The sequence below is a fragment of the Stenella coeruleoalba genome (genome assembly GCF_951394435.1).
Source record: "Stenella coeruleoalba genome assembly, chromosome: 2".
Lineage (NCBI taxonomy): Eukaryota > Metazoa > Chordata > Mammalia > Artiodactyla > Delphinidae > Stenella > Stenella coeruleoalba.
The window spans coordinates 109,238,689-109,266,156 of record NC_137147.1 but is presented as its reverse complement, the minus strand read 5'-3'; the positions used below and the strand labels follow the sequence as shown (position 1 = coordinate 109,266,156).

General features: G+C 45.3%; 1 protein-coding gene across 9 annotated transcripts in view; it reads left to right on the top strand.

Annotated features, from left to right (window-relative positions):
* The window catches only part of ZNF592 (zinc finger protein 592), a 60,244-nt gene extending 40,316 nt beyond the window's left edge, over positions 1–19,928 (top strand). For 8 of the 9 annotated variants that reach the window (XM_079907253.1, XM_079907248.1, XM_079907246.1 and 5 more), the window contains 7 exons: positions 5,240–5,418; positions 11,423–11,599; positions 11,879–12,038; positions 12,152–12,439; positions 12,667–12,779; positions 13,454–13,589; positions 14,813–19,928. In XM_079907253.1, coding sequence (XP_079763379.1) covers positions 5,240–5,418; positions 11,423–11,599; positions 11,879–12,038; positions 12,152–12,439; positions 12,667–12,779; positions 13,454–13,589; positions 14,813–15,313 — 1,554 coding nt within the window. In that variant the 3' untranslated portion in view covers positions 15,314–19,928. The remainder of the gene's footprint in view (positions 1–5,239; positions 5,419–11,422; positions 11,600–11,878; positions 12,039–12,151; positions 12,440–12,666; positions 12,780–13,453; positions 13,590–14,812) is intronic. The other variant, XM_079907247.1, reaches the window with a different exon arrangement.
* Positions 19,929–27,468: the final 7,540 nt, after the last annotated feature.

Here is a 27,468-nt window from a genome sequence, read left to right as displayed (position 1 = left end):
TGTTCATAGTATTCTTTTATGGTTTTTTGTATTTCTGCAGTATCAGTTGTTATTTCTCCTCTTTTACTTTTTACTTTGTTTATTTGGGTCCCCTCTCATTTCTTCTTGGCGACCTGGGCCAGAAATTTGTCAATTTTGTTTACCCTTTCAAAGAAACAGCTCTCGGTTTTATTGGGTTTTTCCTATAATTTTTTAAATCTCTATTTTATTTATTTCCTCTCTGAACTTTATTATTTCTTCTGTCTGCTGACTTCAGGTTTTTTTGTTCTTTTTTTTTTTTTTTTTTTTGCGGTACGCGGGCCTCTCACTGTTGTGGCCTCTCCTGTTGCAGAGCACAGGCTCCGGACGCGCAGGCTCAGTGGCCATGGCTCATGGGCCCAGCTGCTCCGCAGCATGTGGGATCTTCCTGGACCAGGGCACGAACCTGTGTCCGCTGCATCGGCAGGCAGACTCTCAACCACTGTGCCACCAGGGAAGCCCTTGTTCTTCTTTTTTTAATTCTTTTAGGTGGTAGGTTAGGTTGTTTATTTGAGTTTATTCTTGCTTTTTGAGGAAGGCCTGTATCACTATGAACTTCCCTCTAAGAACTGCTTTTGCTGCATCCCATAGATTTTGTATGGTTGTGTTTTCATTGTCATTTGTCTCAGGGTATTTTTTTTTTTTTTTTTTTTTTTTTGTGGTACGTGGGCCTCTCACTGTTGTGGCCTCTCCCGTTGCGGAGCACAGGCTCCGGATGCGCAGGCTCAGCGGCCATGGCTCACGGGCCTAGCTGCTCTGCGGCATGTGGGATCCTCCTGGACTGGGGCATGAACCCGCGTCCCCTGCATCGGCAGGTGGACTCTCAACCACTGCGCCACCAAGGAAGCCCTGTCTCAGGGTATTTTAAAATTTTCTCTTTGATTTCATCATTGACCCATTGGTTTTTTAGTAGCATGTTGTTTAGTCTCCATGTAATCTTTTTTTCCATTTCTCTTTCTGTGGTTGATTTCTTGTTTCATGCCCTTATGGTCAGAAAAGACGCTTGAAATAATTTCTATCCTCTAAAATTTGTTGAGGCTTGTTTTGCATCCTAGTATGTGGTCAGTCCTAGAGAATGTTCCATGGGCACTTGAAAAGAATGTGTATTGTGTGTTTTTTGAATGTAATGTTCTGAAAATATCAATTGGTCTACCTGTTCTATTGTATGTCGTTTAGGATCTCTGTTGCTTTATTGTTTTTTTGTCTGGAAGATCTGTCCACTGATGTGAGTGGGATGTTAAAGTCTCCTACTATTATTGTATTCCCATCAGTTTCTCTCTTTATGTCTGTTAGTATTTGTTTTATACATTTGGGTGCTCCTGTATTGGCTGCATATATGTTAACAAGTGTAATATCCTCTTCTTGTATTGATCCTTTTATCATTATATAGTGTCCTTCTTTATCTCTCATTTTGGCCTTTGTTTTAAAGTCTGTTTTGTCTGATATATTACTACCCCTGCTTTCTTATTATTTCCTTTTAAATGAAATATCTTTTTCCATCCCCTTACTTTCAATCTTTGTATGTCCTTCACCCTAAAGTGGGTCTCTTGTAGGCAGCATATTATAGGCTCTTGTTTTTGTTTTGTTTTGTTTTTTAATCAACAGTCTGCCACTTTGTGTCTTTTGATTGGAGCATTTAGTTCATTGATATTTAAGGTAATTACTGACAGATATGTATTTATTTCCATTTTAAACCTGTTTTCCAGTTGATTTTGTATTTCTTCTTTGTTCCTTTCTTTTTCTTTTTGTTTTTCCTATTGTGGTTTGATGGTTTTCTTTTGTGTTATGCTTGTGTCCTCTTCTTTTTGTTTTTTTGTGAATCTGTTGTATGTTTTTGATTTGTGAGTCATTCTTTTTTTAAAAAATATCTTGAGTATTTATTTTATTTTTTTATAAATTTATTTATTTTTGGCTGCATTGTGTATTCATTGCTGCGTGCGGGCTTTCTCCAGTTGTGGCATGTGGGGGCTACTCTTCGTTGTGGTGCCCATGCTTCTTAGTATGGTGGCTTCTCTTGTTGTGGCGCGTGGGCTCTAGGTGCACAGGTTTCAGTAGTTGTAGTGTGTGGGCTCAGTAGTTGTGGCCTGTGGGCTCTAGAGCGCAGGCTTAGTAGTTGTGGCACACGGTCTTAGTTGCTCTGTGGCATGTGGGAACTTCCTGGACCAGGGATCAAACCCGTGTCCCCTGCATTGGCAGTCAGATTCTTCTTTTTTTTTCATTGTTGTACACAACATTTATTGTTTTTGCATTTGCTGCTAGGAATGTTTGCCACGAGTTCACAGCCAAGTTGTAGATAGTGATCTGTGACCCTCAAAGCATGATGGTGTCCACTCTTCCTGAGTCCATACCTGGACTCAGTCTCCACTTGGCTTGTTTGGGCTGGTTTAAGCTGTAAGCTGATTCAAACCTTTCTACACAAGCTGTGTATACATTCCAAACACAGACCATCTATCACCCTGGTTGTGAAGTCTGAGAGGAACAACATAAAGTGGTTTATAGCACTTATTGATTTTAACTTGGCTAATGTCCCAAACTGGTTAGGAGATAAGGCATTCCTCAGCAGGCAGGCAGATTCTTAACCACTGTGTGACCAGAGAAGTCCTGTGAGTCATTCTTTTTGATGCTCAATTGTCCCATCTTTGATCAGTGGGAGCCCCTTCAAGCTGGCTCCTATGTCCTTTTGATATGAACTCATTAAACCTTGAGAAGCTTTCTTACTTTGAGCCCCAACAAGATGTCCTGGGCACATTTCTTGTACTAAACCTAGAGTCAGTTGTTTTTCCAAGAAGCCGGGGTTTTTTTGTGTGCATGTGTGTGAGAAATGATATTTAGAGGCCACATTCTGGGCACCAGAGATGCTTATTCTGCTGGATATATCTGTTCCTAGGCCTTTTCAGTAGTCAGAGCTAAAAAGTATTTTTTGAAAAAGAGGAAAGGAAGATCATGAGTTTATGCAGGTATTAAAATGTAAGATTATCCTTTTTTTTTTTTTTTTTTTTGCGGTACGCGGGCCTTTCACTGTTGTGGCCTCTCCCGTTGCGGAGCACAGGCTCCGGACGCGCAGGCCCAGTGGCCATGGCTCACGGGCCCAGCCGCTCCACGGCATGTGGGATCTTCCTGGACTGGGGCACGAACCCGTGTCCCCTGCATCGGCAGACGGACTCTCAACCACTGCGCCACCAGGGAAGCCCAAGATTATCCTTTTTATGTAACTGATTTTATACTGAAAATCTTGGTTCCTAAGATTTTCTTACTACACACATAAACACACACACACACCCATACACACCAATTTTTAAATATCAAAATCAATATTGTTTCTAATGTTAGGACAACTGCATAAAGTTGAGGGTGTATTTGCAGTTCTTTTTGTCCTTAGAATATATCATATTAAGAATGTATAAGTCAAAATACTGTGTTTTAAAAGTCACTGGGGATAATTTTTTTCTCTACATGGTTATGTCACCTACTTGATACATAGTTAGGTTGTTTCTGTTTTTCAGTTTTTAGGGAATGCTTTTGTTTATTTAGTTTAATTTTGTATATGTATTTGAAATTATGTAAAACATTTATGTGATTCCAAAATTACATAACAAGGTATATGCAGAAAAGTCTTGCTTCCATTCCTGTCCGTTTCACCCTGTTCCCTCCTTCCCCATAGGTAACCATTTTTTATTGACTTTTGGTTTACTGCTCCATTGCTCCTTTTTTGCAAATATGAACAAATGTGTGTGTGTATGTGTGAGAGTGATTATTTCCTCCATTTTTACACAAAAAATAGCATACTTGTTTACTGTTTTGCACCTAGAGCAATAGTGAAAAAACAACAACAAAACCTTTTATTATGGAATGTCCCAAACATATATAAAAGTGGAAAGAATGGTATAATGAACCTTCTTTTAACAGTTACCAACTCAGTGGCCCATCTTGTTTCATCTATGTTCTTACTCACCTCTCCCCCAGTGGATTGCTTTTAAACAAATTCCAGCATTATAGTATCTATTTCAGTATATATATCTAAAAGATAAAGTTTTATCCTCAAAAAATACCAAAACATAGACATAATATCATCACATCTTAAAATTAATAATAATTCCTTATTATCAAATCTTAATATCAAATGGCAGATGTCTCAGTATTGTCATCATTAAGTTAGGGTTAAAATATCTGATTGTCTCATTTCATTTTACACTTGGCTTGCTTGAATCAGGATCCAAATAAGGGCTATACATTGCAGTTGTATACACTGAAAATGTCTTTTAAGTCTCTTTTAATCTGTAAATTCCTCTTCCCTTAATCTTTTTTTTCCATTGAAATTTTTTTTGTTGAAAACGCTGGATTGTTTGTCCTATAGAGGCCCTATATTCTGGATATTGCTGCTTAAAGCAGAGATCTTTTCCTGACCTCCCTAACAACTTATCCCTCTAAGCACTCCTCTGACCCCAGGTCAATGGCCCCCTTAGTGAGTAGTACAGTTGTCCCTTTTTTCCTAAGAAGGGCCTCTTCAGATGCAGGCACCAGATTAGTCTCTTGCTTTCCCCCTCTGGGCTGTCTGGGCTGTCCCCATTAGAGAGCTTCAATGAGTCTGCCTGTAGGACTTGTTAGCCTCTGGTTCTCTCCTGGGACTGAGAACAAAGGAGCTGCTACCTATCCTATGCTTTCCTGTGGGTGTATGTGGTCAGTTGTGGCTCAGGGCACCCCTCAGAGTGGGCTGAGGTTATGGAAGCTCAGTTAGTCTGCACTGGGGCTTCTGAGCATTAACCAGGGTAGGCTCAGGTCTACTTTGGAAGTCCCTGAGTCAGCTGACTAAAGCTGTTGAGTAGGAACCTGCTGAGCTAGGGTAGAGGCCCTGGTGAGTCTGGCAGTGTAATGAGGTCTTAGAATTCAAGAAGTGCCTTGGGCCTCTGAAAAGGAAAACGTGGTCCTCTGCTACGCCAGAGGAGAGAAGTACTCACAGTCCTACATGTAGGACTAACCTTTGGGAAAATACGGTCAGGTCTGTTTTTGATTAATAAGGTGAGAGGCAAAGCTAGCTTGGGTGTCAGTGTCAACACTTCATGAGGCCTGTGGATTTCACTAGTGTCCTAGGAGAGCTGGAAGAGAGAATGGTTGGGGGAGGAGGTCATTCTGACCCATGTCCTAGGAAAGCCAGACAGCTCTGATTGGAGAGCTACAGGCCTGTGGCTCCTGCGTGAACTGCTTTCTTGCTGTTCTTTCCTAGACTTGCCAGGTGTGCCAGATGCTGCTGCCCAACCAGTGCAGTTTCTGTGCCCACCAGCGGATCCACGCTCACAAGTCCCCCTACTGTTGTCCGGAGTGTGGAGCCCTCTGTCGCTCTGCCTACTTCCAGACGCATGTAAAGGAGAATTGCCTGCACTATGCCCGCAAGGTGGGCTACAGGTGGGTGCTACCTGACTCACTGTCCTGGGCTTGCCCAGTGGCTGGTTATTTTTCTGGACCAGAACTCATTTAAGACTTGACCTTTGGGAGTTCCCTGGTGGTCTAGTGGTTAGGATTTGGTGCTTTCAGTGCTGTGGCCTGGGTTCAATCCCTGGTTGGGAAATTGAGATCCTGCAAGCCACGAGGCATGGCGGAAAAAAAATGAGTTTTGATCTTAAGAGGCCTGGGCTGCAGCCTAATAAGAGAAGAATGTTGATTGGTATGTGGACAGACATTTTTAATCTTGTAGGGAACCAGAATAGCAAGGGGAAGAAGAATAAGGAGTTAAAAAGTTAAACATTTAAAAAAAAAAAAAAAAAAGCTTTGGGACTTCCCTGGCTGTTCAGTGGTTAAGACTCTGCGTTTCCACTGTAGGGCATGTGGGTTCGATCCCTGGTTGGAGAACTAAGACCCCACGTGCCATGCGCAGCACAGCCAAAAGATAAAAAATAAATAAATTAAAAAAAAAAAAGCTTTAAATGGGAAGATTTGGGGAAGATTAGAATATATATAAGCATTCACTTTGTCAGTTTGTTTTTTAAAAGTATATAAATTTGTTCACAAAGTTATCATGTTTGGCATATTAATTTTCAAGTACCATTTCAGTAATAAATTTACAACTGTCAGTACTTTCAAATGTTCTCAATTTTTGTTAACAAATGGCAAGATGCCAAACTCAAAGGACTGTCGTATCTTTGTGTTGATTAGTTTTTGTCACTTTGTGAGAAGCAAAGCCTAAGCATGGAAAAAATCATCAGCTTCATGGTAAAACTGAGAAAACTCTATTTTAATTAAACTGAATCTTCTCCATTGTGTTGAACAAATATAAGCAAGAAGTCATTTTCAGGAAAAAGATCAAAATGAGGGAGAACACTCCCTCCAAAACTCATTGATCCATCATTTTACATTGACGCAATCAGGTCTCCTTTACTGGTTTACTGGTTGCTCGGGAGTTTCTACATCTTCTCATGCTTTACTTGATTATTTTTACTTCAGAAACATAATTTTGCCCAAATTTATTAAGGTTTTCTTCTCTTTGGTATTAAATTTTTTTTATTGATTTAGTTCATTTAATAAACATTTCTTGAGTACTTACTGTTGTCTTTAGCATTGTGCCAGACACTCAAGATACAAAGATGATTAAGACCCAGCTCCTGCCCTCAAGGGGCTTCATTCAGTCTGATAGGTTACAGACATGCACACAAGTAATTACAATTCAAAGTGGTAAGTCCCATAGTTGAGGAATGGTCAGGAAAGCTTCACAGAGGAGATACTAGGAGGTTTTAGGTAGAAGAAAGGCGGAGAGCATATCTGGCAAGAGCATAGGCAAGGGATACCAGCACACATAAAAGGGCTTACAGGAATGATGAGCATTTCAATAGATGTAGGTCAGGATGAACCGGAGGAAGGGTGAGAAATGAGACTAGGGAGTTGGTAGAGGCCAGGCCATGCAAGACCTTGTATTCCTTGGCAGACGTTTGGACTTTATCCAGTGGACAGTGATGAGCTACAGAAAGATTTGCAGCAGGGGAGTGATCCAACTGGATCTGTGTTTTAGAAAGATCATTCTGGAAAGCTGACATGTATATTAGAGGGGAGAGATTAGAGACTGGTCGTGTGGCAATCCAGATGAGAGACCGAGGGATTCAGCTAAGGCATGGCTGTGGGGATGGAGAGAAGGTAAATTTGAGAGAGATTAGGAAGTAGAAACATTAGGGCTTGATGATAGTTTGTATACTGGGGTGAGGGATGGGGAGTGGTTAGTGATCTTCCAGGTTTCTCTCTTGGTATAAGCATTTCCAAATGTAGACTGATTTCTTTTACATGTTATGGAGAATGGAGAAGCTAAAGTGTATGGGAAGAAAATAATCCAGAGATGGGGTTATACAAAGCCCTTGCCTCCGTGTTGCAGAAGAGCATTGCTGGGCAGCATCCCAGGCTACATTTTAAAACCAAACACCTGAACCTGTGTTTTTTGCAGCATTCATAAAGTTTGAAAATACCTTTCTAACTTTGACTTAAGTGTATGCTGCTTGTTTCAAGATCAAATCGAATCCAATAGCAATGCAATCAACACTTTAATTTTTGTATTTGAATCTTGAATCCAAGAAATTTTCAATAACACAGATGGATTAATAGCATTTTTTGTCTTTTAATTAAATATTTTACTTTCTTCTGTAAGAGTAGAAAGAAACCTAATGTCTCAAAAGGAATTTAGTTTATCAAGCCTTTGTAAGAAATGTCAGACAAAAAAGTATTATGATTCAGCTAGAGGTATTACTGAAGATATTGACATTAAAATTTTCAATGATCTATGGTTGAACTCAGAAGATATACACACTAATACAGTATTCATTATACTTAAGATCTTCAACTATTAATGTGTTTTTCTGGTAACAGTTTTATTCAGAGGTAATTCACGTACCATCCTATTCACCCATTTAAAGTGTCCTATTTGGTGGTTTTTACTATATTCACAGAGTTGTACAATCAGTCACCACAGTCAATTTTAGAATATTTTCATCACCCAAAAAGAAACCCTATATTTGCAATACTTCCATCCCCCCAACCCTAAGCAACTACTTTCTGTCTCATAGATGTGTCTCCTTCTGACGTTTCATATAAATGGAATCATATAATATGTGGTCTTAGCCTAATGTTTTCAAGATTCATCCATGTTGTAACATATATTAGTATTTCATTCCTTTTTTGTTTCTACCTGTTGGCTATTATGAATAATGCTGCTAATGAACATTCATGTACAAGTTATTATGTAACACATGTTTTCAGTTCTTTTGGATATATACTTAGCAGTAAAATAAGGAACTACCAGATTGTTTTCCAAAGTGGCTATACCACATTTATATTCCTATCAGCAGTGTATGAGAGTTTTGATTTCTTCACATATTTGTTATTGTCTGACATTTGCATATAGCCGTTGTTGTGGGTATAAAGTTGTATCTCATGATTTTGATTTGTATTTCTCTGATGGATAATTATGTTGAGCATATCTTCATAAATGTATTGGCCATTTGTATATTTTCTTTGGAGAAATATCTATTCAGATCCTTTGCCCATTTAAAAATTGTGTTATTTGTCTTTCTGTTGTTGAGTTGTAAGAGTTCTTTATATATTCTGGTTACAAGTCCCTTGTCAGATGTATGATTTGCTAATATTTTCTCCCATTCTCTGGGTATTAATTTTTTTTTTTTTTTTTTGGTACGCGGGCCTCTCACTGTTGTGGCCTCTCCCGCCGCGGAGCACAGGCTCCAGACGCGCAGGCTCAGTGGCCATGGCTCACGGGCCCAGCCGCTCTGCGGCATGTGGGATCCTCCCGGACTGGGACATGAACCCGCATCCCCTGCATCGGCAGGCGGACTCCCAACCACTGCGCCACCAGGGAAGCCCTGGGTATTAATATTTTTTAGGAAATTCTCAGAAGGTACCTATGTTCCATTTCACTGAGCTCTACTACAGAGTTTTACAATATTATATTTTTAGAATTCTATAAATTATTCTGCTCTTTCTTGAAAATTTGTGACCAGTGTCGTAAGGGAGCAAGTTTAGACTGTTTAATAATGTGTTATTTTCTTATTATTTGTGGTTATTGGCAAAGCTAAATATTTTACTGCTCTTTATCTTTTCTGAAACTGTATATGTTTGACAGCATATGGTTCTATAATTGTCTGTTTTCTCTTTTTCTCTTAAACAGTTGGTAAAGAGCTGTGTCATAGGGTTGGATTTCTCTTCTGCAGATTTTTTCATCAGTTTGTAAACCCTGCTTGATTCAGTCCTTCACTGAGGCTACTTGGCACATGTTCTTTTACCCCTTTATATTCTTACTTTCCATGAGGTTTCTTCCAGGAATGTCTGCTGGGTAAATAGAATGGATTTTCAGTCGCATTTACATTGCTCCTGTAGGAGTTTGGTCAAACTGCACAAATAAAACCACTTAAGAGATTCCTTACACGTCAGGTGTATTTGCCACTTTGGATGAATTTGGAAATATGTGGATTTTTTTTCTCCTCATAATTACTTGTGGGATGGATGTACTTCTGTGTGCTAGGAGTTGGTCACTATTTTGTTTAGCAGGAGAGAAAAGAAAATATAATTTAAGTGTAAGTAGTTTGTATAGTTGCTCTAACACATGTACACATTTAGTAACGAATGCTCACAGACCTCAGTTGTGAACAGGCTTTGAGTTCTGTGCACTTCTCCTCATTGCTAATTAAGTTTGCAAAAGGTGATTCTGTCCCCCACTCCCACTCCCCAACACACACAAAAGGAAGAAAAACAAAAAGGACCAGTCAGGATTCTGTGATGAGTTATGTGCATTGCAAAAATGGGCTAATGTATTGAAATGCAGGCTAATATTGGGAATCAAAGAATTCTTAAGTGAAGGGATGTCCTTTCAGTAAAGCAACAGCCTCTCTACTAGCCTCTATTTAGCCTACTGGGATGTCAAGTTTATAGGAGCAAGCAGTATTGCAACAAACGGAAAATAATAGTTATCTCAAGAGGAATAGCTGGGAGCAGGGAAGGTGTTTTCTCATGTAGGGGAGACCTGTGTGTGTTTATAGGCATGAAGAAAGACTGAACACATGAGAGGGTCTAGGAACCTGAAGAGATGCAGGTTAGCCTGGAGGAAGGTCACATCATTTTCTGATACTGAAGGAAGGAAACACAGTATTTATAGAGAGATATTCTGAAGTTGAAAGAAGAGTACAACAGACCTCAATTTCAGAAAAACGGTTTAAGACAGTTGATACTTTACAAAAATAATATATGCCCTAAACAAAACTCAGAGAATTTGAGTTGGTAGGGAAAAAGAAAAATGTTATCCATAGTCCCACCAAGGAGACACTAGAACGCTTATGAGCTGCACGGTCCAAAATGGTATCAGGGGGACTTGCCTGGTGGTGCAGTGGTTAAGAATCCGCCCCCCAATTCAGGGGACACGGGTTTGATCCTTGGTCTGGGAAGATCCCACATGCCACAGAGCAGCTAAGCCCATGTGCCACAACTACTGAGCCCATGCGCCACAACTACTGAGCCCGCGCGCCTAGAGCCCGTGCTCTACAACAGGAGAAGCCACTGCAATGAGATGCCCACACACCGTGACGAAGAGTAGCCCCCACTCACCGCAACTAGAGAAAGCCCGTGCACAGCAACGAAGACCCAACGCAGCCAAAAATAAATAAACAAACAAAAAATACATTTATAAAAAAAAAAGAAAACCCAAAATAGTATCAGGCACATGTGACTACTGAGCACTTGAAGTGTAGCCAGTGCAACTGGCCATTTTATTTTATTAATTTAAATTTAAATAGTCACATGGACAGTGCAATATAGAACATGTCCATCATCACAGCAAGTTCCATCAGAGAGTGCTGCTCTAGAGCATTTCTTCTTGGGCTTTGAGGGCTGTTTATTTTAATGTGGTTGTTATGGGGAGTGTAGCATTCCGTAGTTGTACATTTTATTCAGTGAACATCCCTGCCTGTTCGGCTCCAGCTTGCGGAAGACACAGGCTTTCTGCAGTCTCCTTCTGAAATTCCTCTTGGACTCCTTCAGTTGTTATCACACTTAAATGGATACTGTTGATGTCATTTTTGAACCATTCTCTACCCTCTCCACTCCCACCAGATTCTCTTGGCTGTGTTCAAGTTTTTGGTTTGCAGAAGAATATTTTCTGGCCAGTGAGGGGAGGGGAGGCTGTCTTCCCCCTTTTCTGCCAGGTTGGGTGTTGGGCTTGGGGCACCCTGGATGACTGCATTGTGCCAGGTGGCAGCAAGCAGGCTCTCGAGGTGTACATGTGGAGGATAGAAGACTGAGTGCATGAGGGAGGAGGAGAGGGAGGGTCCCTGAGATGGCCCTGTTCCTGTCTTCCATTCCTCCTTTTCCAACACTACTTCTCGGTCTGACATGCCTACTCCCCCCGCACCCCCCAACATCTGTTATCCAGGTGCATCCACTGTGGGGTAGTCCACTTGACCTTGGCCTTGCTGAAAAGCCACATCCAGGAGCGACACTGCCAGGTTTTCCACAAATGTGCATTCTGCCCCATGGCCTTCAAGACTGCCAGTAGCACCGCGGACCACAGCGCCACCCAGCATCCCACCCAGCCCCACAGACCCTCCCAGTGAGTGCAGCTCCAGGGCCAGCAGGCCTGTGGAGCAGAGCTGATAGATTGGGTGCTCTGTGGGGAGGTGTTGGGATGGACTGGGAAGCCTGGGCTAGTGGCAGAGATGCCTGGAGTCCTCTAAAGACATCCTGAGTCTGCTGAGTATCAACGTTGGCTCAGAGTATTGCTTCCCCAAACCTGACTCTGGTTCAGAGAGATCAGAGATGGGGTGGAGGGGCCTTGTGGTTCTGCCAGCGCAGCCTTGGGTACCTCACACGCTGGGGCTTGTCTCGTCAGGCTCATTTATAAGTGCTCCTGTGAAATGGTCTTCAACAAGAAGAGGCACATTCAGCAGCATTTTTACCAGAATGCCAGTAAGGCGCAGGTGGGCGTCTTCAAGTGCCCTGAGTGCCCGCTCTTGTTCCTGCAGAAGCCAGAGTTGATGCAACATGTCAAGGTGGGACGCCTTGGGGAAGGAGGCTGGGGAGAAGGGCACATGCCTCAGGCCGGGGGTCTGACTCTGTGCATCTTTCCCCTTGCCCAGTCAGTAATCGCTCTCCCCATCCCCAGAGCACCCACGGTGTTCCCCGAAACGTGGACGAGCTGTCAAGCCTCCAGTCTTCAGCAGACACATCTTCAAGCCGCCCTGGCTCTCGAGTTCCCACTGAACCCCCAGCCACTAATGTGGCTGCTCGGGGCAGCTCCCTGCCCTCTAGCCGCTGGGGCAGGCCAGAAGCCCATCGCAGGGGTGAGGCCAGGCCCCGGCTGAGGAACACTGGCTGGACCTGCCAGGAGTGCCAGGAGTGGGTTCCTGATCGGGAGAGCTATGTGTCCCACATGAAAAAGAGCCATGGTCGGGTAAGTGTAGCCACACGGGCACAGTGCAGCCCCAGATTCTCTGGACTTCTGTCCTGTGGGGTCATAGCCCCCTTGTATGGATGACTTCCTGGTGCTTTGGGCATGGTGGGTACTACAGATCTTGAGGTCTTGGGGCATCCTCGTTTCTGCCTTCATCATCTGAGAAGAAGGACGCACCCAGAACTGTCTTACGGTTCTGATGCTTTGCATCCTGTCATCTCCCATAGACGTTGAAGCGGTACCCATGTCGGCAGTGTGAACAGTCCTTCCATACCCCCAACAGCCTGCGCAAACACATCCGCAACAACCACGACACAGTAAAGAAAGTCTACACTTGTGGGTGAGTCCCTGGGGGCGGGAGCCAGGAGGCCTGAATTTATCAAGACTGTCCATAGTACCACTGGGGCTTTTCTCTGCTGTGAGATTAGGGCCCAAAGGCAAGAGATAAGCAGGTTTCTAACGGGAATATGCTGTGGCTAGGTCAGAAATGAGGGCATTCCGGAAATAAGCTGCTAGAGCCTGGTGGCTCTGGAGCCCTCCCCCTTCCCAACTCCCTAACCCCAGGCTGGCCTGCCAGTCAGCAGTGGAGGGCCCTGAGGTTTGAGAGGAGTGGTGGCAATGTGAGCATGTGCCCCGTTTGGCTGTGAGGCTGCAGCACCATCTGTCCGAGCTTTAGGACAGGACAGGCCACTCTTTCAGGCTGACCACTAGCCCAGCAGTTGGGTCTCTGGACCCTGATACCAGAGAGTGGAGAGTGCAGTCATAGCTCAGGGCCAGTACAGATACTCTGATATGCTGTTGTTGTCTGCCACCTTGGCTGGCTTGCTGGCTAGATTTCTCTGGGGAGTACCCAGCACCACCCAGCCAGCCTGAGGGCCACTCTGCCTGCTCCAAACTCTCTCCCCGCTGGAGCCAGAAGCAGTTTTGCCTCTGCCTGCCTGCCAGACCTGCCTGGCCCCCCTGGGCCCCGGAGCCTGTCATCTTACATGACCTCTTTCGGCTGTACTTTTGCAGGTATTGCACAGAGGACAGCCCCAGCTTTCCTCGGCCCTCCCTCCTGGAGAGCCACATCAGCCTTATGCATGGTATCAGAAACCCTGATTTGAGCCAGACGTCCAAAGTCAGGCCTTCGGGCGGACATTCCCCTCAGGTGAGTGTGGGGCCCCTGCCGACTGGAGCAGCTTGCCCAGTGCGGCTGGAGCTGGAGGGGCACTAGGAAGGCTACAGGGAGCCCATTTGTCCTTGTGGCCATGGAGCAGCCAGCAGTGACAGCGTCCCTCAATGCCAGTCACTCTCTAGTCTTGTGTGACCTGCCTGGGGACTGCACACAAAGAAGGGACAGGAACAAAGACTCACGAGGCAGCCCGTTGACCGTTTTTTCTTTATGTTTCCCTGTCACTGCGACCCCCTTCCTTGGGTGTATGCTGCATTCTGTGGCCATCGGAGTACTTTCACACATACCCTCCTACTTCTGCCCCTCTGCAGTCCTAGGAGGCAGGGGTAGGCAGGACTCACCGTTAGGTGAGGGTGGCCATGCTTGGCTGAGTCACCTCCCCACCCCCACCCCCAGTTACAGAGGAGCCAGACCTAGACTCCTGCTCTCCTGGACCTTTGTCCTCTGGCCTCATCCCTATTTCATGACCTCGTCCATTTCTGGTCAACTTCTGGAGCAGCCTCCTCACAGTAGGGCCTTCCCACTCCACGGCGAGGGGCTGCTCCTCAGAGGGGCAGGCATGTCTGGGAAACTGCCTGGATTTTGAGGAGTTTCTTTAATGGCTATTCAGAGAAGGGCCCTGGTCTGCAAAGGCCCTTTCACACACAGCAGGAAGGGTGTCAGTTGACATTTTGGCAACATCTGTCTATGATTAAAATGCATACCCTCCCTTCTCTGCCAAACGCATACATCCTCTGATCTAGCAGTTCTGCTTCTAAGATTTATCTGTCAGATATCTTTGGCCTTGGGCATAAGGAAATGTGTCAATATATGTTTTTAAGTAAAAAAAGCAGGGTGAAGAGAAGTGTGCGTGTAATGCTATCATTTCATAAGAGGCAGTAGTTTTACTTCTGTGTACGGATAGAATATCTTTTGGAGGAGCCACACAGAACCCAGGTAATACGGTGTTCTCTGGAGAGCAGGGCTGGGGAGCCGGGTAGGAGGGACTTAATCTTTTCTGTACCCTTCCCACATCTTTGGAATGTTGTGCCACATGTATGTGTTACATTAAACAAACAAACATAAGAAACAAACCAAACCTAAACCAGAATTTAGGGCTGCGGTGAGCCTGGCCTGGGTGGTGATTCTGTGAGTCCTTGGGCTGCGTTTATCCTGTTTGGGGGGCTCGTGTCTCGGGCTCACATCGTTTCCCCTTTCAGGTGAACCATCTGAAAAGACCAGTCAGCAGAGCAGGGGATGCTCCAGACACCAGCAATGGCGCGACTGTCTCTTCCACCAAAAGGCACAAGTCCCTTTTCCAGTGTGCGAAATGTAGCTTTGCCACAGACTCAGGGCTCGAGTTTCAGAGCCACATACCTCAGCACCAGAAGGACAGCTCCACAGCCCAGTGTCTCCTCTGTGGCTTGTGCTACACCTCTGCCAGCTCCCTCAGCCGCCACCTCTTCATCGTCCACAAGGTGAGAGACCAGGAGGAGGAAGAGGCAGAGGCGGCAGAGCCAGAGGAGGGCTCTGGGGAGGAGGTGTCCGTGGAGACCAGGGAGAACGGACTGGAAGAGTGTGCCGAGGAGCCTCTGTTGGGTGACTCAGAGGCCAGGAGGTCACTGGGCCTGGCCCCTGATGAGGATGGTGCCCAAGATGCTCAGAGTCAACCACAGGCCTCTCAGGACCGGGACAGCCACACACCGTCCCCACAGGTGTGACTGGAAGCTTTGCAGTGCGCAGTCGGGTGGTGCCGTGGTGTCCTCCGCCTGCCACGCGGACAGTGGGAAAGAGAAGGCTCCACCCCGGTGTGAGTGTGGCTGGCTGGGCCCTGGAGCAGTGTCTGCCCTGAGCTGCTGGGGGCTGGGTGTCCCCCAGCCCCAGGAGATGGCAGGGTCGTCCAGGACCCTCACAGCTCTGAATTTGCTTCTGTTATTTATGGCTTTGTGCTGCTTCCTGGTACCCCAACTTTTGTCTGCGTCCTTCCAGCCCCAGGCTGCTTAAGTGGCCCAACCCCGATGCTGTCACCTCAGCTAGAAACCCCTCAGCAGCTGTGCTCTTCTGGGAGGCTCCCCGCTCGCTGCCTTCAGCCAGGGGCTCCTGACAGCAGCTCTCTTTCTTGCCACTGGAGCCTGAGAAGGGGGATGAGGGTGCTGGTGCAGTCCCTCTCAGAGAGCTCGCCCAGCCTGGCTTGCAGAGGGCCCTTGGTCACCATGCCGTTCCTTTCTGTCTTCTCTGATTCGTTCCCCAAAAAAGAGTCCTGGAGAATTAATTGTCACACTGGCCCATCCTGTCTGTGTGGGGGGAGAAACTTCTGCAGCACACCTCTGTCTGGAACCCGGGAGAGCAGGAAACGCAGCCAAGTCAGGCAGGCACCGAGAGGCAGACCCCCTTCAGAAGGAGCTGTGCGTCCTTGTTCTGCTGCTGTTCTGCCTTTCCTGACGAGCGGGGTTTGGGGCACAGAGACACTGGGATATTTGTACTCTTGCTCCTGTGCCATTAGAGAGGCTGCTGCCCCAGGCAGGCCAGCCCCTCCTCATCTCGGCTGCACCCGTGTTGCTCAGACTATATTTCAAATAAAAAAATCTTCTTACCATGCAGGTAGGCTCTTGTATTCCTCTTCCAGTGAGCCTGGCCCTACCCTACTCCACCTAAGACTTCCCTCATTGTCCCATCTCTGAGGGAGAACAGTGTTTCCTGCTGCCCAAGGACAGTCCTCTCTAGATTTTGGAGCTGTGGTGTGGAAACCAGGAGCTCAGTACTTCTGAAGGGGTGAGGGGAGGGTCTTATGCTGGTCAAGAGTCACCTCCAAGTTCTCCCCTGAGCTAGCAGCCTTGGTTTTTAGGGCTTATTGAAATTTTCCTGGGCACCTCCATCTTTCCTACAAACGGTTTTTCAAACTAAGAGAACCCTTTACTGGTGGGAGGAGGGAGAGAGATAGAAGGGAGGAATTCTGTACTTTTCTTGCACTGTTCAAGAGGCCTTGATATCACCCCTGCCACAGGGAACTCGGGCGTGGCAGAATTGGGATTAGACATGGGAGGCTGGGCTGTCTTTTCTCTGATGGCAGAGTTAGGACCTGACCTAGCACAAGGAGCCGGCTGTGCGGAGGTGTCCTCTGACCTCTGCTCCGAGTAGCTGCTGCAGCCCTGCATGGGTGGGATGTGGGGCTGGGCCCAGCAGGATCTAGTGCAGCAAAGGGAAGTGGGTGCTGACTGCATTCTTAGAGGCGATCCTTCAAGGAAGACATTGAATATCAATGATAAATTATTAAGTCAGGTAAATATGCCTGACCTTTTCACAATTGAAAAAAAAATTTCTTCCTCTATCAAATGCCAGATTTTTAGTGGAAATGCTAATGGCATTGGGAAAGGTTAGCGCTTGTCTCAGTTTCAGAGAAACAGTGCTTCTTAATGATTGCCATACCTGGCAAGGCCACCATGTCCCTGCTTCCCAAGCAGGCAGCGAGGGCAAACCGGGCCTGATTCCGGCTGCATGCAGAGCCAGAGCTGGCCCCAACTCAGCTGTCATCCCTTCCTAATTCCAGTTGCAGGGTGCCTACCCTGCACCCGGGGCCATTCACAGGAACAGATTATAGAGGAGGCTGATAGAAGCGTTTGAAATGGATGGCCGAACCACTTTCAGAGACAGTATAGCTGGAGCTGGGGGAGAGGAGGTGGTGAAATCACAGGTTTGACCTGTCCTGACCTCAGATCTATCTCCTTCCTGGGAATGGTATGGAGTGGAAAGAATGTCGAGCCACTCACCAAGAAACCTGGGTCACAGCCTGGGTTCTGCCCTCAACCAGCTCTTAACAAACCCTCTTAACTTCACCAGCCCCTCCCCTTCAAGATAGACCTAGTATTTCCCATCCAACTCGATTCACAGGCTTTTGTGAGGTGATAAATATGGAAGCATTTTCTAGTTTATGAAACACTATCAATGTCAGGGATTATTGACTATGAAACACATTGACTATGAAACAGTGTCAGGGTGGAGTGTACCTTGCCGGCTATTCAGACTTGATGCTGATGGTCAGTTATGATCGGTCTGGGACATCTCTCCACTGTTTAGTAAGAGTGATGATTAACAGCACTTTAAGTCCTGCTTGTGGGCCCAGCGTCTTTCTAAAAACACTTCGCAGTGATTCTCACTTTGTCCTCACAGTGATCTCACAGTTAGCCTCCACTGTACAGAGAAGAAAACCGAGGCTCAGAGAGGTTAAATAAGTTGCTGGGTGACCTTATAAGTCAAGCCCATCTGGTTCTAAAGTCCATGATGTCAGCTGCTGTGTTGCCTTAGTGACCCGGCTACTTTGGCTGGCTGCCAGCTTATCAACAGTTTGCAGCCATCCAGACAACTGCTTTCCTACCTCCCCTGCAGTTGGGGTGCCCCACTGAGCACCAGGTTCTCTTTGGAGTCAGTCTGTGCCTTTTCACCCCAAGGAGGGCCCTGTGCATCACATTTGCTTGTGGCGTTCCAAAGCACATGCAGTGTCTCTGTGACCTTTCATTCTCATTGGGATTTATCTTGCCATTTGAAGATCATTATTTTGGTGAGGCTATTACAGAAAAAGTGGCCCAACCCTCACAGGGAACATGGTTCCCTCAGGGTCCAATATCTTCTGATCTTTTTTTTTAAAGATGTTTTAAAATAGTTGTGCTATCATTTGTTATCAGAAAATGCTTGCTGTAACAAGCACTTATCTGCTGGAGTGAATGCTCTACTGATCAAGTTAAACAGATAAGATCCCCACCCTTGTAGAAACTACAATTTAATACACTCTAAGGCTTGACAAATGACTAGTATTTATTTTCCAACTCCTTTATCTCTGTAAAATGATATGCCGAATTACTATAAGCTAATTGGTGTAGAAAGAGCTCTTCCCTTAACTTATGTAAACAGTCTGGCTTTTGAAAACAGCTGTGGTTCAGCAAGTTCAACACACTTTGCCTTCCCCGAGACTGCAGAAAAACCCCTCTGCCTGCCCTGGTCATCACTGTGTATTCAGCTCTGGGCACACTTTCTTTTACTTGTTTTTAATTTTTTTTTTCATTTTTGGAAAAAATTAATACACATACATGGTAAGACGTCCAAACAATGCAAAAAGAGAATACAATGAAAAGTAAGCTTCCCAATGGAGGTCAGCCTTCAGTTCCACATCCCCCTCTCCAGAATTAATCACTGTTTCTATATCTTATGTATCCTTCCTGAGCAATTCTATGCATTTACAAGTTTTTAAATATGTATATTTATATATCTATTTTTAATACAAATGGTAGCATTCTATACACAGTGTTCTGAAGCTTGCTTTTTTTTTTCACTTATATAATGGAGATTGTTCTAAATTCATCCAGTGGGTCAGTCTAATTCATTAAAAGCTCGTAGTACAGTTCCTTGTATACACTAGTGGTTCAAAGAATGTTTGAATGACTGAATTAATGCATGTATGCGTCTGAAAGAATCTGATTCAACCGGTAGCTACAAAGTTCTCTCAGGGTCTGATCTGAGACAGAATCTTCTGGATTCTGGAACATTTCTCCCTGTCTTTTCCAGGGGATTCAGGCTGTTGTCCAAAGCCTGACCTTTTCCACCAACAGTTGCCACAGCAGTCTTAGAAACTGGGAGCCTTCAGTCCCTCTGGAGGAAAGAGCAGACTAAGACTCAAGTCCCAGTATGGGTTTGTTTTTTTGTTTTAGGTCTCTATTTAAAATGCTTTTTTCTTGGGGAATTCCCTGGTCGTCCAGTGGTTAGGGCTCCATGCTTCCACTACAGGGGTCTGGGTTTGATCCCTGGTTGGGGAACTAAGATCCTGCAAGCCGCGCGGTACGGCTGAAAAAAAAAAAAACAAAACACCGTTTTCTTATTGGAAAATGATATAGCATTATTAGAGAAATAAAAAACATGCATATTTATAATCCCATCTTTGCAGTTGTTTTCATTTTTGCATATCATTTTCCAGTCCTTGTTCTGTTCACAGCTGAGTTTATGGTATAATTATGATAATAACAGTGGTTAACATCAAACATTTCTATATGACAGACATTATTCTCACATTCCTTCTCCTGGTTAGTCTCATAACAATCCTATGAGATAAATATCAATACTACTATTATTCTTTTGGAGGTTCAGAGTGGTTGACCCTAAGGTCATGGAACTAGTAAGGGGCAGATCTGAGATTACTCAGGTGTGACTAGCACTGCACTGCCTCTGATTTTGTATCCTACTTTTTTCTACTTAACATTATGTCTGGACATTTTCCCTGTTTCTACATAGCCTTGAGAATAAACTCACTGGCAGTGTAATAGAATGAAGAAATCCAGGGACTAGAAATCAAGAGCCCTAGGTTCCAGTGTGGATTCTGTAACTAAGTCATTTGATCTCTCTTGGCCTCAGTTCTTGCATCTGTCAAATTGGGGGGGGGGGGGCGGGAGTTTTAAATTCCTGGGGATCTAGAATTGAGCCTGGTTAGATTTTATCTTCTTGATCCTGTATATATTTATGTAAAAATAGAGGGGACTTTCCTAAAGGCAAGATCTCTTATTGAATTTCTTCCTTTGTTTAATTGTTTTATTTATGTATTGACTTTTGGCCTAGATATATACAAAAATGGAAGACCCCCCCCCACTGGCCCCCTCCCCCAAGGCAATATCACTTTTATTTGCATTTATTTATATTTAAATTTGCATCAGATTTCTGCTTTTTCAATTAGAATTCTAATTCTTTTATGAGTAACTATTTCTTTTGGCTTTTGTCAAGCCTTTCCAAGTTTGAACTGTTTATTTTGTAATTCCAAAGCATCTTCAGATTCTTCTATTTCCCAGGTATCTATTCATTAGAGACCTAGGTCCAGATGAATTAGTTGAACTAGTTCATTGTGTCATGTATTGGCCTTTTAACATGCTCTTATTTTTTATAATATTTACTATTATTTGCAAATTGAAATTGAGTTTTTAGTGCATGAATACTGAAAACTCAACAAATGTGTAAGTGATTGTATGGAAAATGTGTCAAAAGGATACGATAAAGCCATTTAAGTCAATTCTAAAATTGGAAAAGCCTCCACCGTAGTGAGTGCTCATGTGACAGTGGGTCAGTAGCACCATCTCATTTCATGGATGGGCATGGTATTATTTATAGATAGATAGATATAAATAGACTAAAGTCTACTAGATATTACTTGTAAAACTTAATCCCATAGTCTTTGCCTCTATTTTCTGTGAAAACGGAGAAAGTTGATTGTATCTTTGATGCTTGAAGTGAGTAATTTAGCTGCTCTTTGATATTTTAAACTAGGATCTCCACTGTTTCCAGGCCTCCCTTTTCAGTTATAGCCCAGGACACACTGTATACAATTCCTATTTTCCTCCGGGGGTTTTCTAGTCCTTAGACCAAGTTGCTTGTAATTTTGCCCTAAGACCCATTGTGCATATAGACAAGGTTGCATATTTTTGGTATCTGAGGAGGAAGGTGAGTTCTGCTTTCTAAGAAGCTCTTCGCCTGAGAAGGAGGTGTCGCATTTCTACCCTCGGCTGGATCTGAGGAGGGTTTTGAATATGATTTTTAAATGGGGAAAAGGAGAACATGAGGTGAGGGGAGTGGGGAGGTGATGGTAAGGAAAGGCACAGAAAGTTGTGAAGGAGCAGGCAGGAGAGTTAGAACAGGCAGAGAGTTTAGAACCTGGAAATAACACTTGCCTTTTAGGATGGGTGATGATGGTGGTGGTGGGGTTAGAAAGTAGGAGTAGCTGATTAGAAGGAAGTGTGGCAGGTGCTAGCAAAAATGGAGGCAGTGGCTTGGTTTGTTGTCAATGGCATCCCTTGGGTTGAGCAGTAATTGCAGCAACTATTGCCAGGAGGTATTGGCATGTTTTAAAGAATGAGAAGATATAGCTGTTGTGGAAAAGGAGGGCTGGCTGAGATACAGAAGGACCCTTAAAAAAAGACTTAAAAGGAAGGAAAAGGACCAGTTCACTCTGCAAGAAGACCCGGAGAGGACTGGGCTGGGATGGTGTCTTTCTAAGAATGTGGAGTTTGTGTCCTGGGCCTGACCACCTAACTGCTGCCCCCTGACCACAGAGTCACCCTCTCATGTAATGGTAACTTTATTCTGGAAGGGACCTACAATTTGAGGCAGAAATTCCTGGCCCCTCTAATCGGATGTTGAATCAGAATAGGTGGACTGGGGAGGGCACCTGGCTGGGGCAGCTCTACACTTGAGTCCCAAATTCCCTGTCCAATCAAACCAGAATCAAGAGTGGCTTCTTGTTGCCAGTAATCCTTTAATTGGTGTCCACTTACCCCAGCATGGCTGTGGCCACATCTCCAATCCCTGGAGTGCCAGAGTGGCCAGCTCATCCCAGAGCAGCAGGACCTAGAGTCTCCACCCTCCAGCATTAGGGACTCAGCTGCCTTGAGCTGGGAGCTGTGGGAGCTCTTGGAGGGAGGTCAGACAAGCAGTCTAGAGCACTGCAGATTGGCTGGCAGGAAGGGCAGCTTGCAGCAGAAGGGCAGAAGTTTCCTACAGGAGGGCAGGGCCAGCAGAAATCTAGGGCTTTGTTGAGCTCAGGGCTGAGACCTTTAAAACGAGTGGAATCAAGAGAAGGAAAAATAGAGCAAAGTGGGGGGATGGACCTGTGTTTGATTAACTTACTATGCTACTAATGACTTGCACTGAGATGGGCCATAGGTCTGGGGAGCTTTGATAACTGGTGTGGAAGCTGATGATGCTTCATAAGGAAGGTGTCACTGACCTCTGACCTCAATTCCTGTGCCAAAGCTTGTGGAAAAGGGTACTTCAGCCTGAGTCCACACAGGTGCCAGAAAAGCAAAATAAGATCTTGAAAGTCTACTGACCAGAGTGAGGTTGATGATAGTTGTACTTTCCCTTGAAGAGCTCACCTGTGAAGTGTGACATTCATGGCACAGTAGCTTAAGGTGGACATTGGCAAAGTGGACATGTTCAGAGGGGACCATCCAGCTTGGTGCGGGACCCTCAGTGCCATTTCACTCAAGGCGCTCTTGAAGGAACTTGAGGTTTCATCAAGAAAAGAGATGTTTCATGATCACTTTTTTTATACCTTTGCAGGGCTATTATATCAAAAAGGAGTCTAGATTTCCTCTGTGTGGCCTCAGAAGGCAGAACAGAATTAGACTCCATAAAAGGAAGATCCTCCTAAAAGTGAAATGGGCCACCTGGAGGAGTAGCATATTTCTAATCCCTGGAGATGTCCATACACAGGCTGGGGGGACCCCCAACAGAAGTGTCCTAGAGAGTGCTGAGGCTTCACAGTGGCAGGACAAGGCTAGAGGTAGAGGCCAAGTTCTCTTCCTGCCAACCCTGAGTGGTCCCTGCCCCCATTTCCTCCCCTCCTCACAGCTGGGGCCACATGTGCTTCCACTCAGACTTCTTCCTACCCCAGGGACCTCTTCTGACCCCTAGGAGCTCCATGGTGACACTCAGGCACTGGCATCTGGCCACTCTTGTTGGGCAGGCCTGGCTCTGACGTCTGTTTCAGCTCTGGTCGTGGGGACGCTTCTGCTTTGTTCAGGAGGCCAAAGTTTGCACTTTATCACCCAATTCTGGTAACCCATTACTGCTTGAAAACGTGACTGGTTTCCTTTGATCTCTTTTGAGAAGTAAAGGTAGTAAAGGGAAGTGAAAGATAAGGTAAATATTTCAGGGAAAACAAACGTGATCATCCTCACAGGTTGTGAGGAAGGAGGCTGGGCAGGGGAGGACCGGAAGAGCTGATAGAGCAGAAGTTGGAGCGCCTTGGAAGGAACAGTATACATTTTGAAGCAGAGGTTAGTGCAACTCAGGAATGATACAGCTGACCTGTCCTCCTTCAAAGTGGAAGTTCTCACCAATGGTCTCACTTGTCCCTCTATTTTGAAGGAATAGTTGACCACTGCAAGCGAGGAAGGCGAGGGGAGGTTGGAATCTTGTTTGGAACAGTTGCTATAGGGAAAGGAAAAGGTCAGACTGGGGAAACGTCAAAGGATTGCCAAGCTGCCTGAGCTCGGACTCTGGTTGGAAACCAGAAATGTTGGCCAGCCTCAGAGCAAGAAGCCCACAGCCAGACTCCAGGTTAAGAACCAGCAAGGCAAACTTAGTAGAAGGTCAAGGGGCAAGTGAAATGAGATCCCTGAGGAAAGTATAGTTGTAGTTGAAGTTACTGTCCACTCTGCACTGTGTCTGTGTGTAGATGGGGATGGGATGGGCATCATAAAGAAGTCAGGAGGGAACTCATGAGCGGAGAAGTTATGGGGGAGTTGGAGACTGGAGTTGCCCTAAAGCCGAAGGCAGGCTTGGTACATGGAAGGATAACAGGATGGCATTTGAGAGGTGGAGAAATTCCTCTGACGAGGTTCAAGTGGTGAACATTTGATTGGGTTGCTAAAGGGAGGGGGGGTGAAGGCCTCTGAGAGGATGAAGTCCATGGACCTGCTGCCAGGTTGTTGGCTGAGTTATTAGAGAGGCAGGGGACCAGAGCCTGCAGCATGGTGGCACTCAGTGTGAGGTGGCCTGAATTCAATAAGTTCAGGTAGAAGATGATGAGAAATGTGGAATGGTGTCCTGATAGCTAATAAATATGAGGTAACGTATGCCCTTGGCCAGTGCTTCAAAGGAAGGTGGATTGTTCCCTTGGAATTTTGTTAGAAGAGAGAGAGCTGAGTAGGAAGGGCAGGGATGGGACTAATTCAAAATAAAAGTCATGTTCAAACTCATCCAGACCTTGTTGAGAGGAGCTAATGTAGTTGAGTCGGAATGTCCCGGGAGACCCTGTCGTAGTCTGAGAGTAGCTTCCCTTGTTACACTGAGCTAAGGATGTTAATTAACAGTAGCCCAAGATTTTCTTACCACGGGCACCCAGTTTACTCTGGGGCCCCAGGAAGTTCAAAACAATCGGGAGAGGGGATCCTGGCACCAGTAGCAAGTTCCTACAACGCTTCATCAGTACTCCTATTTAATAGCAAACACTGCCTGCCTTGTATTATGGTTATTTCCAAACACAGAACCACAGCACGCGCTCCTCTGTGCTCTCATGTGCAAACCTCTATTAGAGGATTGATGGCGATTCTGTTTTTATTTTCTGTCTTTCTTTCAGGCTTGAGAGGTTCTCAAGGGTAGAGACTGTAACATTCATTTCTGCACCCTCAGTACTGCCATAATGCCTGGCGTGTAGTAGTCAGCAGTGAGACTTAATAAATACTTGCTGAATCAACAGCTATGACCTTCAGGATCATAAAGGATCATGACCTCACTCCTGTTAACAAAGGAGAAAGATAAAGCTCAGGGATGGTGAGCCACTTGCCCAAGGTCACACAGCCACTCAGTGGAAGAGCAGGATTACAACCTGAGTCTCTGGATTTCTAGCCTAGTGCTTGTTAAAACAACACTTTACATATCCTCTCTCTCCTGCTAGGCAGTAAATCCAGGAAAGAGACTGTGCCTTTTCCATCTCTCCATCCTTGAATGCCTTGACACTCCTTACTCAGCTGTGCCCGTATCATCATGAAAGTCTGCTTGTTAAATTGGCATATAGCAAGAAGCTGGGAAGGACAGATTACACAATGGATGACAGGAGCAGAATTCAAAAAGAGTCAGATAAGAAGGAAAGGGAATGTGTGATGAAGAACATGAGATTTAACTTTAAAAAAAGGTGAAAGTTTGCACTTATGATAAAAAAAAGACTATAAGCAGGAGTGGGAAAGACTTAGAGGAACAGTGGTTCATGTTGAAACTTTACAGGCTCGGGATCAGTGAAATAATTTGGCTGCCAAAAAAGTTGTTGCTGGGACTTCCCTGGTGGTGCAGTGGATTAGAATCCACCTGCCAATGCAGGGGACACGGGATAGATCCCTGGTCCGGGAAGATCCCACATGCTGCGGAGCAACTAAGCCTGTGCACCACAACTACTGAGCCTGAGCCCTAGAGCCCGTGAGCTGCAACTACTGAGCCTGCAAGCCGCAACTACTGAGCCCACGTGCCACAACTACTGAAGCTCGCACACCTAGAGCCTGTGCTCCACAACAAGAGAAGCCACCGTAATGAGAAGGCGGTGCACTGCAACGAAGAGTAGCCCCCGCTCGCCGCAACTAGAGAAAGCCCGCAGGAAGCAAGGAAGACCCAAGGCAGCCAAAGGAGAAAAAGAAAAGTTGTTGCTAATTGTGTGGAGCCCAGACCCAGAGAGGTGCTAATTCAATCGTGGGCTGCTCTGGTTTAACCTCTGTGGGGGTATGTGTGTAACATTTTCAAAAGGAAATTGATAAATTGGAGAGTCATTGGCGTAACTAGCAGCACCATATCCACTGTCGTGAGAAATGGCCTGAAAGGGAATTCTAGGTTCTTCGTTGTACTAGGCAAGGCCTTCAGGATCTGGCCTCTGCCTAATCCACTTCTCTCTCTGTTTGCTCAAATCCTTTACACTTGAGTGACATGAATGCCAAGCTGCTTCACACCTCCATATCTTTGTGCATACTAGTCCCTCATCTGGAAAATTCTGTCCACCTGCCCCCACCCACAAGAGTCTATTTGTGAGTCTATTTGTGATAATTGCCTACGCAATTATCAAAACCCTTCTTCAGCTTTAGTTTCTTCCTTGTAAACTGTCCTAACCAAATCCCCAGACAGAACTAACCACTCTTTCTTCTATACTTTATGCTCCCCTATGCATGGCTTTATAATTGTACATTTCACCTTGCATTGTATTTTGCTTATACTCCTGTCTCCCCTATGAGACCATAAGATTCTTGAAGGCACAGATCCTGTGACCCTTGCCTCTAGCACATGTGCTCTAGCCCGATACATGGGTAATCACGTAAACAAATGAACCAAAACTCCAAGCAGGCTTTCAGATATGTGCAGGACTGTCCTGTAGACAACAGAAGAGATTTTAATATGCCCACCTCCAGAGAGCCAAGAACAAGGATGAATGGGGTCATGTGGTCAAATTTGGCAAATTCGGGCTCATTAGAAGACGAGGCTTTAGTATTGGTTAGGACTCTTAGATTCCACTAATAGAAGCCTAACTTGAATCAGCTTGAGCAAAGGGAGAACTTTAGGGGTATGGATTCCAGGAAATGGTTGAACTGCCAAACTGCAGGAAGGCCATGGACAAAGGTGGATCACAGGAACACTTGCAACAAGGCACCTGAAAGCCATCAGGACGCTGTACCCCTTGCCTTTGCTTCTCTCTGTGTCAGCTTCCTTCTTCCTCACTGCAGACTGGCCTCCTCCACATAGCAAGAAACATGGCTGCTAAAAGCTGGGACCTTGCAGCTCACAGCTTTCCACCACAGAGGGACAGGTTTTCGTTCCCAATTCCAGGTGAAAACATATTGGTGAAGAACCTTGATTGACACAGCTTGGGTCTGATGCCTGCTTCTGTAGTCAGGGAGATGGGTACCATGAATAGACTGGCTTGAGTCAGAAGGGAGGGTGTGGGGAGTGGGGGGAAGGGAACATGTAGGATCAAGGCAGTTGCCATTGGAACCACACAGTGAAAGTGAAGGAAGAGCCATTTCCAAAAGGAGTGGGGATGTGAATGTAGCTTCTAGAACAGAGGGGTTGTACTCCTTTGCTCCAACTTTCTTTCTTTCTTTCTGGCTGCATTGGGTCTTTGTTGCTGCGTGCGGGCTTTCTAGCTGCAGCGAGCAGGGGCTACTCTTTGTTGTAGTACACAGGCTTCTCATTGCGGTGGCTTCTCTTGTTGTGGAGCACGGGCTCTAGGTGTGTGAGCTTCAGTAGTTGTGGCACTCGGGATCAGTATTTGTGGCTCATAGGCTCTAGGGCGCAGGCTCTGTAGTTGTGGCGCATGGGCTTAATTGCTCTGCGGCATGTGGGATCTTCCCAGACCAGGGCTCGAACCCGT